Raw genomic sequence first — 15,111 nt, forward strand, 5'->3', positions numbered from 1 at the left:
TTCATAGAAATTAATAGAAAATAAAAATAAATAAAAATTTGAATATTAGTGATATGGCGGGGAGGTATCAATTTAATAAAGATGAAACAAAGACTAAACTTATTCAATTATGGAAAGAGAGCCATACTGTCCTATCATGGAACACTCTTTGGACTTACACTATGGGTTCAAATATGACAGAAAAACATTAAAGAAAAAAACAACATATACTGGAAATAAGTTGTTGAAGTCTATCTAGAAAAGGAAGCTTGATTAAGGATTTCATGCTATTTTTAGGTTTGGGGGGAATAGAACCCCATTATAGCAGTATATAAATGTCTTTCCAGGAATTCATCGTGTATAAAAGGAGACAGCTGGTGAGGTTTCTTCAGACGCAAGCCTAAAGGAAATACAGCAAACGTCACAGCAGTTACATCTCAGCTTATTGGACCGGATCAAAGTAACTCTCTCACAGGGTGAGACACCTCATTTCATTTATAAAGCTCAGGCAAACAATATATGAGGTCCTTCATTTCACAGGATGGGTGGGAACCATGTAGCTTAGTAAACTTCATATTTACTTTTAGATGAAGTGGATTCTTAAACAAGACAAGTATCTGTCTGCTTTTGTATCTCCACTTCAAGAAATATGCTGTAATAACAAAAATGCAAGGGCCTGAAGACCCTAAAGTAGAACTAACTTGTCCGTTAGAATGTGAGTCACCTTTAAGAATGATTATATTTCCTTAGGACAGTCAATAAATTTCAGGATATTCTTTACTTCCAACGCCCAGAGGAATAAAGCACCAAATTCAAAGTTTGACAAAAGTCTAAGTGCTTGGTTTAAAAAAAAAAAAAAAAGTAATATTCTTGCAAGGAAATTGGGAAAAGGGCTCTAGGGCAAGTAGGCTGGGCGGGTGCAGGTCTCAAAACCGCAAAAGAGGAATCTGGGAAGAGCTTATTAAAAAGCGGACTCAACATGTTTTCACGGGCGAAAGAGGAACAGAGGGTGCTGGCATCCCATCCTACTGTCAGAGGAAGGTTCGAATCAACGTCAGATTTTTCTTGAGCAACTAAAATAATGACGACTAGCTGAAGAGTGTGCATTTGAAAATTAACAAATTTAAGGAACCGTACAAGTCACATGAGTTTCCTCCACCGACCCCATGAGCAACCAAGGGGCCACGGTCTGCCTGAGCGACCTACATTTCCTCTGTCATCTCAGGACTGCGAGGGATCAGCCAGCGTGCGCCCTCCTCATAAAACTCTGCCCTGCTGGCGGGCCGGGCCGGCTCCCGGTGGCGGCAGTGCCAGCCAGGCTCCTGGAGTTCTAGGCAGGCTGCGGGCGCTCGTCCCTCCGCTTCACCCTTTCACCCCTCCTTCACCCCCAGGCGCTACGCGGGGTGGCGAGGATTTTCCGCCCACTCCCGCGGCCGCGCTGGCGAGGCCATGAATTGCAGGGCCTCCCGGCTTTGGCGAGCCTGGAATCCGAGTCCTCCCCGTCCCGGCCACTCCGCTGGGGCGCTGGGGGCTCGAAAGAGGCTGGGGTTTGTTTCAAGACACTGCGTTTAGAGACGCAGCTTCTAAGTCTGAATTTGTCCTCGATCTTCCCCAGACCCGCCGCCTCTGGTCTCGAAGACGCCCGGCAGCCGGCTCGGCCGCAGGCAGGCAGCAGCCTGGCCGGCCCGGAGGGCGCAAAGCCAGAGCGCTCGGCCCGGCAGCCCAGGGCATCCCCGCGGCTGGGGGCGGAAGGCGAGCCCGGCAGCAGGAAAGGTTCGCAGGGCCGGAGCTCCACCCGGCTGGCCGCCGGGCTCGGGGGCCCGCAAAGTGAACGGCGGCGGCGGAGGGCGCGGGGCCAGCGGAGAGGGGCGGAGACGCGGGCGCCGGTTGGCGCGGGCTCGGGGGCGGGGCTGGAGGGGCGGGGCCGGAGGCGGGGCCGGCCGCCGGGCGCTGGAGCTGCCGGCGCACGGAAAGGAGTCGCGAGCAGCTGGAGCGGAGTTGGAGGAAGCGGCGGCCGCGGCCGGGGCGGCGGGGAGCGAGTCGGGAGACGGCGAGCTTGGGTCGGGAACGGCTGGCGGGTCGGAGCCTGGTCAGGGGCGCATCGGAGCCGTGCGCGCAAGAGGCTGCCGCTGCAGCCTGGGCCCCGCAGAGGAAGGAAGCTGGCCGGCGGGGGAGGTAGGCGGCAGCAGCGGGTCCGGGTGTGTGCTCGGGAGGGGGAGGCGGTGCGTGCGCGCGCGGCTACCGCCGCTCTCTTCCTGTCACCAGCAGCCGCTTCTCCTTCTGCAGAGCCGAGCCGGGGGAAGCGAGCCGGCCGCCGTCCTCCCTGCCGCCGGCATCTCCCGCCCGCCGTGCAACCGCGGGCCCTACTCGCGGCCAGCGTCCTGCGTGCTCCCGGCCACCTCGCGGCTCCCGTTTCCCTAGTCCTCTTCCGAGCGGGTTGTGCGTGCCGCCGGGCGCATTCGTCCCTGGAGTTGCAGGCGAAGTCGGGCTTCCGCCACCCCTCCGTCACCTCACGCTTCTGTGGGTCCCCACTGTCGCCTTGCTGCAGTTTTCCGGCGCCTTTCAGCAGAGGAGAGCGCCCTGACCGCTGCCTTTGCGTTAGCGGGAAGGAGCTATGCCTTCCCCCGCGCCCTCCGGCTGCACCCGCGTTGCTGCCCGGGCCCTTCCCCAGGGCGAGCGGGGCGGCGGGGGTCCCCGGAGCTAGCCCCCAGCCCCCGCCCTCCGAAGTTCGCCTCCCTCCTCTTCCGGGGTGGGGGAAGTGCGCCTCGGGGCGGCCGGTCGCTGGGACCCTAACTCGGCGTGTGGTGCCGACCGGGCCTGGGCAGGTTGTTGGAGGCAGACTTAATGGGGTCTTGGAACAGCCCGGAAATCCAGGTTTTTTGTAACGCGGGGCGAGGCTGGAGGGACCGGCCCAGCAATATGGAGCCGGCTAGAGAGAGCGAGAGAGCGTGCAAACCCGAGCTGAAAGATCGTGGGGAATTGTCTGGAATCCACAGTTCTCACACTCACTTCCCAAGGGCAGAAACTGCCCCGCAGATCACAAGACAAAGAGAACAGGAAAGCTCAGGCCAACCGCTCCAGTGCAGAAATGTACTTTGGTAACCAGAATTCGATCATGAAATGTAAGGGTGTGAGCGGAATGGCTGTTACATGTTGAATGCAGAATGTGTGTGGACTGGATTTGGGGAAATTCTTCTGCTTCTCTGGGCGCAATTAAGATCAGAAAGGTCTCACTTACACCGTTAATCCCTGGTTGGAGCTGCAGCACTGTTGGTATCTGAGTATGAGTTACTCTGTTTGGGGGTTTTGTGACTTTAGAAGTGATAGGGGTTTGGGGGGCTTTTTTTTTTTTTTTTCCAGTTCTTTTCCTCTTTGTCAGTGCGAAGTACGAATGGATAAAGCAGTTCCGGGTTTTGAATGCAGCATAAGATTGTCATTTCAGTGTGATGGGGCTGGAGTTTTAGTTGTTAGGCGGGACATTCACAAAGTAAGTGACCCAGGGGTTATGTGGAATGGTTTTTGTTTGTTTGTTTTTTAATATTTCATTATCTTGTCTTGCGTTTGGCAGCTTTAAAGATGGTTACGTATTAGCTAGAAAAGGTCAGAGTAGGAAGACAAGTTTATTTCTGAGACAGGCTATCAGTAATGGGGCAGATCATCAGGAATTTGATGACTTCTGCACAGAAGGCCACAAACATCTTTTATCGTTGGAAGAGAAAAAAAGCACCCTCATAGCCATAATTTTTTGATAGATTACACTGCCTTGAAATAAACAGCTTTTAAAAAGCATAGATGATAGTCTTCTTAGAAACAAAAGTTCTTAAACTTTGGGAATGTTTTGGTCATGACAAAGAAAATACCCTGAGTGATTTTGGGGGGGATCCCTCTTCAGTTTGGGAAGGTGTGTTTGGTTCAGAATCAGGCTTAAACTGGAAAGGCTGGTGGAGGAGGCTCCCTGCCTTGCAGAAGTGTTGGGTTATGTCACTGCTGGCCTCTTCAGCTTTTATATGACAATTGCAACTAGAGAGTTGTACTTTTTCCATAGAAGTGTGTAGATTGTTGTGGTTGGAAGAAAGTTTTATATATCTGATACTGGCTTTCAAAGTGTGATGTGCATTTGCTTTATAACTTTCATCTTGATTTGGGACCTGTTCTTGTCAGTTGCATAGCAGATAATTTGCATTGTACACACTACTATCTGCTGTTTTATCTGTTTTTGTAAAATGACGGTATCACTGTGTCTTTTCACCTCTGTGATGCTGATAGCCAGTGTGAAAAAGCATTTCACTTCTCATTGATTAATTATATTGTCTTTCCATAGCTGTTTCTTTAAATTTCACTTCATTAAGAACAGTAAATCCCCACAACATTAAGTTGGTTTTGGGAAACAGAAGTGGTACAATAAGTCATAGGTGATACGTATTTTGGTTACTGACAGTGATGATGGTAGTACGCATTTATTTGCTGGAAATGTTAAGTGCGTCTAAGCTGGTTTTTGAAGGGTTTTGGTATCTTCAGTGCAAGCCTGCTCCACTTACTCAAATTTTGTGTTATTAAGAGTGTTGCCCATATATTTAATTAAAATTTTCCATGAATGCCCCGTAATTCTTAGGCTAATATGTTCGTCAGAATCTCCTTTTTTTCCTTAGGTAGTTCAAGGGAGTATTCTAAAAAGGCATCCACTCTGAAAGGTTGTCCACACACTCATTAAAACAGAAACAATTCTAGTTCAGCTCTCATTGTGTTTGCATTTTGTCATATGCAAAATGAGTTTTAGTGAATAAAGAGATGGTCAGTGAGCACATTGAAAATAAAATGATTTCATGGTCAGTTAGAATATAGAAAGCTGAGATCATGTTTGCATTTGGTGTTTTGCTTTTAATTCTCCCACAACTGGGGTGTACACAATGCAGAAGAAAAAGGGAAGTGCCTTTTTCAGTATATTATACATTTAGGTGGGCTCCCCACAGCTCTTCTGTCTTTTGGAGGATACAGGGATTGCCAGTGAAGGCAAGAGAATGGAGCATCTTACTGAAGCCCTCAGAAAACAAGAAGTTACTTATCAATGGAAGGAAGAGATTATCACTTCGTTTTTACCTTAGAAGGCATAATATCAATTATATAACAGCTTTTAATAAAAAAACTTATGTTGTAATTGATTTTAAAAATATTCATCCTATTTATTGTTTTTTCCCCCCCGTCTCCTCCACCTACACCCTAATGTGATTACCTGCCATGGTTCTGCCAACCCTCTTATTGGAATTACTTGCTTAAGAGAGTGGCAATTAAAGGCCATTTCACGTACGTTATGCCAAAGCAGCTGAAAATAGACTATGTAATTACTCCTAAACTTGTCTGTTTGGGTGATATTAGGGGTTTTGTCTGTTTTATTTATTTGAAAGGATAGAATGAGTGTAGTGTACCTTTTGCTTTAAAAAAAAAAATCTACTATAAAAACATCTTTGGAGATTGTATCCTCCCAACATTGTTTTCCTTAAAGTGAATCCAATAGGTACCCCCAGGCACCTGTAATCAAAATAGTTTTCATGTTAACGATCACCCAGAGAGTACTGCGAGTACTGCGATCACAGGAATCTAGCAAAAGTGAGGAGACTCCAGCAGTGGGTGGAGAGAGTGAAGAAAGCAAGGTGCCTGGGCCGGGCTGGAGTGCTTTGCCCCTCTCCTTTTTGGCTGGACCCCCAGTGGTCTAGCCCCGGCGCTCAGCCCCAGGATCTAGGGCTGTAACAGGAGGACGCTGCTGCCTTCAGTCCCTGGAGAACCGCATGAGTGCTGTCACCTTTCCTCTTTGAGGGCAGCTAGGGAGCAGCCACCAAACCCTGCTGGAGAGGAGTGTTGTCCCCTAACTCCACCCCCTGCCTCATACCACCCTCTCACACAGCCCTGGCTCCTCCCAGGTCTCCTCTGCCCTGACCTCTATAGAGCCACCCTCTGCCTCAGGACTAGATGGGCAAAGTCCACAAGCAGCCCTTATCTGTCTATCTATTTACTCTGAAAAGAAGTTAAAGCAACAGTGGAGAGGTTGATTTTGGCTAGCTTGAGGATTCTTTCAGTAGACTCTGCAGCATTTAGAGGCAGGGCCAAAGAAAATTCTTGGCAAATGTTCCGGTTTTAAAATGAATTGTATAAGTGGTAGGAAGTGGCAATCAATATTAATAGTAATGACAGTAGTAACAATACTACTACTAGAGCTGTGGTTTACTAGCCATGTGACTTAAAGCAAATTATTTTACTTCTCTGTGCTTATTTTCCCATCTGTAAAATGGAGATGGTAATCATACCCACGATGGTTGTAATTAAATGAGTTGACATATGCAAAACCGGAAGAAGCGTGCCTGGCCCCTAAGAAGCACTGTGTTGGTGTTAAGCAAGCTCTAATTATCAAGCATGGAGTGCAGTCTTTGTATAAATAATTTCCTTTACTCTTCATAATAAATAGGGGCACGGAGAGGTTTAAGTAACTTGCCTAAGTTTAAAAATTTAGGCACCAATGGGGACAAGCATCTTTGAGGGTGAAACCCAGTGCTTGTACTCGCCTTCTTGCTAAGGATTTTACACAGTAGCATTGTATTTTCACAAGAGGGGGGACCCTAGATTGTCTGCTTTAGTCCTCCCATTCCATGGCCATCTCCTCAGGGCTTCTTCCCTGGGATGACGCAGAGAACTAGAGTGGTCCATCCCATGGCCTTTTCTGGGTGATGGGATATGTTTCTCAGGCTCTGGAAGCCACAGCCTCCCTGTGGTGACCACTGAGCCTGAGAACTGCCTCCAGCTGGACCTGTGTCTCTGTCGCTCGGCAGTGCTCTGCTATCCCATCACTTTGCTTTCTGCAGAGCCCTGTGACCTTGTTGTTTGACCGGGGCTTGTCCTGTCCCCCCACCCCCATACCCCCAACCCCCAGAGGGCTGGCGGGCAGGAGTTGTGCCCTAGGTGCCTTGCTTCCCCCCACAGTGCAGACCCAGCCCTGAGCGCGGCAGCCTGGGACGCATTCTGGTTGGTTTGAAAAATGAATGGAAATACTTGAGGACTGTGGCTTGGGGCTTCCTCCGAGCCCATCATTTTATTTTGTTTTAATTGAGGTAAAATTTACATCCCATAAAATGTTGCCCCGAGCCCATCATTTTAGCTTGAAATTCATTTTGTTAGTAGGAAATTTTAACTGTTCAGTTTGATTTTCATGATTTCCAGGACACTCTTTGAAAGGTAAAAAGAGTTTTAAATAATGAATTGTGCCTTTTGTTTTTTAAAAAGGCTGTGTGGATTTAGTTAGGGAGCTTGCCCTACTCAGAGCTACCACACTGAAGATGGAGAGGTGAATTATAGGTCTGGGGGCCCAGGAACCTCTCTGTAGTTTTGCAGCTGGATTGAAAGTCCATTCTGTGCTGGGACCCAGGGCCAAACTGCTGATTTCAGGGCAGGATAGAATCACACGATCAGGCTATATTCTTGATTTATTTAAAGTGATTTGAAAATATCCTTTATTCCTGCCTCCCCACCAAGTTTGCTAAATCCCCGTCCTTTGTGAAAGGGGAATGAGTAAGTCAACAAAGTCAGAGGACTTTTCAAAGAATTTTGTTTGGTTCTTTGCCCAAATGCCTGCGGGTTAGAGGGTTTAAATTGAAAATTTACTTTCAAGCAGTTGTACATTAAAAAGTCATGGATTGCTCCTTGTCGGGCATCAGAAACAACTTTATTCTGAGGAACAGAATGGGAATTGGTTGGTGTTTTAGCAGAGAGAGAAAAATCTGTCTTCCGAGTAATGGTATTGCAGGCAGTCTGTAAAAGGCTTGAAAAACAGGAGCAACATTTTTCCCGTGAAGGACCTTTTGAACTGCTGCATATGATGTTCTGTATGAGTAAGTTAATTTGTTATTTGTTCCTAGGACTCCTTTATACCTTTTGTTACAGTAACTTAGGTTATGCACTGTCTTGGAGCACATGTCATAAAACTGCCTTGGTTATTTGAAAACATTAGATTATCCACATATAAAAATCTTAACTGGGGAAATAATTCTGTTGAAGCTGGCTGGAAACATTTCAATGAACAGGTGTATGTAGCCAAAGAGGTTGGAGGGGTAAGCTTGTGGATCTGGGCACCATATAGTTTCAGCTCCACACTGATCACAGGACAGTGATCTAGGCGCTACCAGTGCCCCAGTCTGCTGAGTCTTCTGCTCTGTGGGTGAGAGAGAAATTTGAGGGTGAGAGAAAAGAGAACTTGCCAGTCCTCTAAATGTGATAGCCCTGGTGACTGTGGACGATGCGTCACATACCCCCCCAAGGAGGAGCTGAGCTGTTAGAAATTGTGCAGTGAGGGGCCTGGGGTAGCAGCGGGGGGCATAGATGCCAAGAAGCATGTAGGTGACAGAAGCTGAAGCTTGTAGAGCAGAAATGGGCAGGATTCCAGAAGAGGGCAGCCTTCCAGAAGTGATGTGCCCAGTATTCTTTGATTCACTAGTTCATGGACTTCTTTGGCAAGGATGCATCTTAATGAAGTCTCTTTGGAAGAAAATCTGTGTGGTCCAAGTTGCTGAGTCTCAGACTGAGGGCACTCCTGCTGAGTTATAATGCTTCTTTTTGTGCAGGTGTTTTTGTGAAAGAGTCACAAACACTATCGGTAAGGCCACCGTCACAGAGAGCAACAAGCAGACCTTCAAGATAAACCTGAGAGGTCAGAGCGTGCAAGCGAGGAATCTGCACCATTGACCCCATGTATATATCTGGGCCGTCCTGGGGCATCCGAGCAAGCTAGCTGAGTTTGGGCAGTAGGTTTTTGTTGTTGTTTTTTTTTTTGCGGTACGCGGGCCTCTCACTGCTGTGGCCTCTCCCATTGCGGAGCACAGGCTCCGGACGCGCAGGCTCAGCGGCCGTGGCTCACGGGCCCAGCCGCTCTGCGGCATGTGGGATCCTCCCGGACCGGGGCACGAACCCGCGTCCCCTGCAACGGCAGGCAGACTCCCAACCACTACGCCACCAGGGAAGCCCTGGGCAGTAGGTTTTAAGGTGTTAAAAGTGGTGGCTCTGGAGCCAGCCTGCCTGGATTTGAACTCTAGTTACACCTCGCCCTTGGTGAGTGTTATCATGGCCAAGATATCACAGCCAAGACACTAAACTCTCCGCACCTCGTTTTCCTCCTATGTAAAGTGAGAATGTTGATAGTACCCATCTCATGGTTACCTTGAGTATTGAACATGTTAATACACCTATAGCTCCCACTGAATATTCGATGGTGATGATTGAATGGGTTAATACACCTATAGCTTCCAGTATTTAGTGACGACGACAGTGGCAGCCATTAAAATGGGCATGGCCGTCAGGAGAAGGTGTACACTGTGTAGCAGGGGAGGGCCGCCCCCCTCTAGCCAAGGCCTCTCTGCACCTCCCCATGGGATGCGCTCCACTCACCACCCCATGGCTAGTCAGTGCTCCCTCTTTTTTTCTTTTTTTTTTTTGCGGTACGCGGGCCTCTCACTGTTGTGGCCTCTCCCGTTGCGGAGCACAGGCTCCGGACGCGCAGGCTCAGCGGCCATGGCTCACGGGCCCAGCCGCTCCGCGGCATGTGGGATTCTCCCGGACCCAGGACACGAACTCGTGTCCCCTGCATCGGCAGGTGGACTCTCAACCACTGCGCCACCAGGGAAGCCCAGCGCTCCCTCTTAATTGGCACTGCATCGTGGCTGACCTTGGACTGTTTGGATTGGTCTTCCTGGCCTTGACGGTGGAGTCCCTGAAGATGAGTGGTGTGTGCTGCCTGTGGTCCAAGAGTCATAGAAGATCTGGGCTTCTCTTGGTCAGTTGAGGGCCCAGAGTTCTGCATAGGATTCTTCTGCACAGAAAGTAAGGTGGTTCTTACAAACGGTGAGGGAGGGGGACTTTGTAGAGACAGGTAGATCTCTGGCATCTATGGCGGGAATTGTTACTCTAAAGTCTGGTCTTGCTGAAGTCTTTGGGTTCCTCAGGGTTCTTTATCTCCTTGCAGGGATTTGGCCTCAGGCCAATGTAAACACAGTTTTTAGGTTTGTAAAACCTTGAGCAGACCTGGATCTTTTCGTACTGCAGTGTCCCCTGGTGAGGGACATGCATAGCTACATAGGTGCGCCGTGAGCAGGGCTTGGCGATTGCTGAGAGCCGTGTAGCGGGGAGAGGAGGAATTGAGGTGGACAGAGTAGGAGGGAGAGAGGGGAATTATTATACTCCCCATTCTGTTAAGAATCTCACCAAACTGGCCTCCTGGGCTGTTGAAATAGAGGAAGACATAGGCAGCAGCTGGCGGAAAGATCTACCCAGCCTACTAGTTGAGGATTTTTTTTTTTTTCAAAAAAACATACATTGCCAGGAAAAGCTAACAAAAATTTCAAGGCAGATTTGGAGGAATTAAATTATTCTCAGGCATGTTGCCTGGTTTCCAGGCATTTAGGGATATGTAAATTTTCATGTTCTGTGTCTCATTTGTAACAGAGTACATTAGTACTAAAAATGGGATTTGCTAGTTCTACATTTTCTTGTGAATTTATGCAGCGAATATTTAATTTGATTCTGGATCTAGCAAAAGGAGAGGCTGTCTTCAAACATAACATAGTTTATTTTTCTCATATGCTCTGCTGGCTGCTTTAATTTTTTTTCTCTGCCAACTGAAATACGAAGTAGAATACTACTGCAAATTAATATTCTTGCTACACAAAGATCTCCAGTGTTTGTTTTTCCTTCTTTTAATATGTAACTCTCCTAAGAGCGTTATTGTATTACAGCTAAGAGGCTTTAGCCATGTAAAGTTGAATACTTTACACTTCTGAATGCCAGCATAACAATTAATCTGTGATTAGATTTGCTTCTTAAGATGCCTACACCGCAGAGTGCCTATAATAATAAACTTCTAAAGGGCTCCATTCTTGAAAACTTATAAAAGCTCTCTTTGACACAGCGTACCGAAATTGTGAGGCTATTGTTTTTATTGCTTTATTGTTCAGCCAGCTTAACTGAAAGCTGGCTGAGTTTGCTTTTCCTCTTTCTAACAAAGATAACGTGGAGAAATGAACGGAGCACATAGTGTGTCCGTGTGCACATTGTTCTCTACTGTTCTAGCAGCTATCCAAGCTGCCTTACTGCCTCTCTAACTTAAAGAGCCTCTGACTCTCTAAGCCCTCTGCCTCTACTAGTTTAAGAAAAAAAAAAACTTGCATTTCCGTTTCCCCCTCCACTGAGCTTATCTTCATAGTGTGATCTGCAGCCATCTCTACTTTCTTTTTATTCCTTAACTCCTTAAACTCTGGTTACTCTTCTCAATACTATTAGACTAGAGTGGGCTTTCTCAAGTCCGTGATGATTCCACTATGGACAAAAGCCCCAGATGACCTAGCCCTGCCTGTTTCCCACTTCCAGAGGCCCCTGCAGGATTTAGTCTTAGAGATCACCTTTTCCTACCTGAACCCTCTTACCCCTTGTTTCCAGGACATTGCATTGTCTTCAGACCTTGACTTTCCCTCCTCAATGGCATTCATTGAACCTTGATGTTGGGTCCTTGGATCTTTTTTTTTTTTTTTTTTTACTTTTAGTATTTTCCCTCTGAGTTCCTTCATTCCATTGAGCTTGGCCTTGCCTTATATGCGGCTGATTACCAAGCCTCAGGTGTGTTTCCTCTCCTGAATCACAGACCAGGTTTTCCACGATCCACGCTTGCATTTGGGTGCCCAGCATCACCGTTAGCCCATCAGGCCTCCTGGCTTCCCTTTGCCTGATATTGGTAGCTACATTCTTCTTGTGAACTCAGGATCAGGCACCTTTTGCTTCTTTCTTTTTCTTCTTCTTTTTTAAAAAAATATATATCATTTTCATTGCTTTTTAAGAAAGGAATCAACGTAAAATTAAAACAGTAATCAATGTTGGGATAAAAGAGTGCGAGAGAGAGAAGTTTTTCCTTTTTATTTTGTTTTTCCTTTTTATTTTGTGCTTGTATTTTCTGTACAATTTATACTTTCTATTTTACTTTTTTGCTAGGAAGTTACCAACAAAATGACCTATGCTCTGCTATTATGTACTAAGTTTTGTGTCTTTATTTCTTTGGCTTAAAAATACTAATATGTTGCTAAACAGACATACAGGTCAGTGTATCTCTCTGATAATCTCATGTCATGCAGAAATGAACTCTAAAATAGCTGGCAGAGTGGATCCTCTTTAAGGTCCAGCAGTCAGCTAGTACCTTGAACCTTGGCTCAGCCCTCCAGCCTGGGAAGAGCCCCTTCCTCTTGGCTTCTCTGCCATCCTGTTTCTCATATGCTGCAGTCTGTCCATTTCCCCAACCAGGATCCAGTACCCAGTACCGTGTGCTTCTCTCTTTCTTGATCCATTTTTCAGCATTGCCACGTACCACACATGCTTCTTTCTCCCTTACTTCAGTCCTCCCCTTTCCGTACCTTCTGCTGCCACTTTGGTTCATGCCTTCATGGCCACTTGCCCAGATGGCTGCAAAACACCTTTCATGGCTCTCCTCTTCTGTCCCTACGCCAGTCCCTTCCACTCACCAGGATTAGACTGAGGTTCTTCAAGTGCCGCTCTGGTCTTGTTGTTCCCCTCTCTCCAAGCCTTTTTCCAGCTCCCCAGTGTAGATTGCATCGCTCATAAACTCGACACGGGTGTGTGTGATGTTTGTTATACAACCCCTGCTTATCTTTCTAACCCGGACGTGATGTTCCCTCTTTGGCTTCACACATACCGGTCTGCCTGTTCTAGCTCTTCCCAGAATATGACAAGTGCTTCATCACATCTGTACCTAAGATCATGCCACACGTTCTCTTCTGTCTTCAGATGCCTGCAGTGAGATGTGGTCTCTCCCTTGTTTGAACTCCCTAGCATTCAGTCTCTGCTCTCTTATGACATTTACCTAGTGTTATAGATCCTTGTGTCCTGTCTTATCCCTGAGATGTTGCCACATTCCAGCATCCCTCCCACGCTGCCGAGTGTTCTTAGAAGGCTGGGACTGCCTGCCTCACTAATCTTTGTTGTGTATACCATGTCAAGCAAAAGCATACTGGCCTGTGTACGTCTGCCAGGTTGATTAAATACTTGTTGAATGGAAGTCGAAATTCAGATTCACACAGATGGCCAAGTGTGCCGTTGATTCATAAGTCTTGTTTTCCCTTTGCTAGGTGCAGCTCGCATGTGGTGTGTGCCACAGTCAAATCAGATGACAGATGGACAGTGTGACAAGAGTGTCAGAAAGGATCGGGCCTCGAAGGGAGAGTCAGCCCCGAGTCAATGTGTTGACGAGTTGCTGAAAAGGAAGCCGGTGGGAAGACTGCGGCCACAGAGGAAGTGAGCCCTGACTTCAGTCACACCCTTGATGGAGGACAGATGGACGGCCGGATGGCCAATCACCTCTCCTCTTAAACCTTTGGAGAGTTATCCTTTATCCCCTGCCGGACGTGTATTAGGAATCTTAACACACTCTCTGAATTCACTTTCCATAGAAACGTCAGGTTAGACTGCGGTGTGCAGCCAGCCTCAGCTGTCGCATGGTCGCAGGTCGGCAGCCATGAGCGCCGAGGGGTACCAGTACAGGGCGCTGTACGACTATAAAAAGGAGCGGGAAGAAGACATTGACTTGCACTTGGGGGACGTACTGACTGTGAATAAAGGGTCCTTAGTAGCTCTTGGATTCAGTGATGGACAAGAAGCCAGGCCTGAAGAAATCGGCTGGTTAAATGGCTATAACGAGACCACTGGGGAGAGGGGGGACTTTCCGGGAACTTACGTAGAATACATTGGAAGGAAAAAGATCTCACCGCCCACACCAAAGCCCCGGCCACCTCGACCCCTTCCTGTTGCACCAGGTTCTTCAAAAACTGAAGCAGACAGTGAGCAGCAAGGTCAGTATTGATGAGTGATTGCTTCATGACTGCTTTTTTTTTTTTTTTAAAGGAAAAGTCTCATGTTGGTTGAGCTGGGCTGAAACGGTCTGGGCAGAAGTTGTTTTGGCAACTTTACCTGAATTTATGTATGGTGCATAAAAGTTTGGTCAATCATTACATGGCTAGAAATTTGTGTTTGTGGGGTGGAGGGTTGTTATAAAACTAGGGTGGTGATATCTGAGAACCTTTTCAGTTAGTGTCTCAAAACACTATTATTAGAGTTGCCATGGAATTAAACACCTTTTGCATTCTTATTCTTGTAACTAGTATTGTATACCTAAATAATCATTTTGGGAAAGTAGAGGGTAAGTCTAATGTACGTATATTTAACATTAATTTGATCTGCATGGAAAATGGAGAGAGTAATAAAATGACCACAGAACTCAACAGAGAAGAAACCATTGCTTTTGTAACCTGGTGTCTACCTCTTGGTTTCCTCTCCAGGAATACTTGCTGAAGCTGAAACTCTATCCTGTAGTTAGTGTAGGCGCACAGGGAGTCCTCTTCCTGCCTGGGTAGTGTCATCTGTAGCATTAATGCCAAGTGTGCTTGGCCTTCATGAGAAAAAAAAAAAAAAAATCACTGAATATTTTTCTCAAGTGGAAAACACCTTGATCCAAAGCCCACTCATTGTTCATTGGAGATGGTCCCCACTTCAGCTCTGAGCACAGCTGTTCCTTAAGGTATTTCTTCTGTTCAGTTTCACACAGAGACAAGCCTTTTACTCCGCTTTGCTGTTAACAGCCTTGTCAAATCATTCATTTCTTCACTGGTAAATCTCAAGCATTGTTCCCCCTGTATAATCTTTTTCCCAGAGAATGAAAAAGGCGTGGAAAGATGTGTTTCAGATGGGTGGACTCAACTGCGGTGATTATGTGTCAAGTAAAACTGACTGTGGGCATCATGGTGTATTTCTGGAAGAGATCCTGTTCCTATTGTGTCTTCTTTAATGTTGGCTTATTTTAGCACAAATGAATGAGGTACCGGGAGTGAAGAAGCAGAATGCAAGGGTAAATGGAATTGGGAATATTTCATAAATGTCGAAGAACTCACTAAGGACACTTGAAGGGAAGAGCTTTTCTCTTCCCATCCCAACCCAAAAGGGATACTTGTTTTATAAACATTATACTGTACTTTAGAAATAATATTCAAATGATATGTTTTACTTGACAGTTCAGAAGCAAAAGTTAGGTTTTTTTCTAGATGAATC

General features: G+C 46.9%; 1 protein-coding gene across 4 annotated transcripts in view; it reads left to right on the forward strand.

Annotated features, from left to right (window-relative positions):
- The first annotated feature begins 2,015 nt into the window (after window positions 1-2,015).
- PIK3R1 (phosphoinositide-3-kinase regulatory subunit 1) overlaps window positions 2,016-15,111 on the forward strand; it is an 86,917-nt gene continuing 73,821 nt past the window's right edge. For 2 of the 4 annotated variants that reach the window (XM_067730873.1, XM_067730877.1), the window contains exons 1-2: window positions 2,016-2,154; window positions 13,140-13,859. In XM_067730873.1, coding sequence (XP_067586974.1) covers window positions 13,526-13,859 — 334 coding nt within the window. In that variant the 5' untranslated portion in view covers window positions 2,016-2,154; window positions 13,140-13,525. Of the gene's footprint in view, window positions 2,155-2,844; window positions 3,102-8,689; window positions 8,710-13,139; window positions 13,860-15,111 lie in introns of those variants that run through there. The other 2 variants (XM_067730874.1, XM_067730875.1) reach the window with 2 other exon arrangements.

This window comes from Pseudorca crassidens, chromosome 3, assembly GCF_039906515.1.
Source record: "Pseudorca crassidens isolate mPseCra1 chromosome 3, mPseCra1.hap1, whole genome shotgun sequence".
Classification (NCBI taxonomy): domain Eukaryota; kingdom Metazoa; phylum Chordata; class Mammalia; order Artiodactyla; family Delphinidae; genus Pseudorca; species Pseudorca crassidens.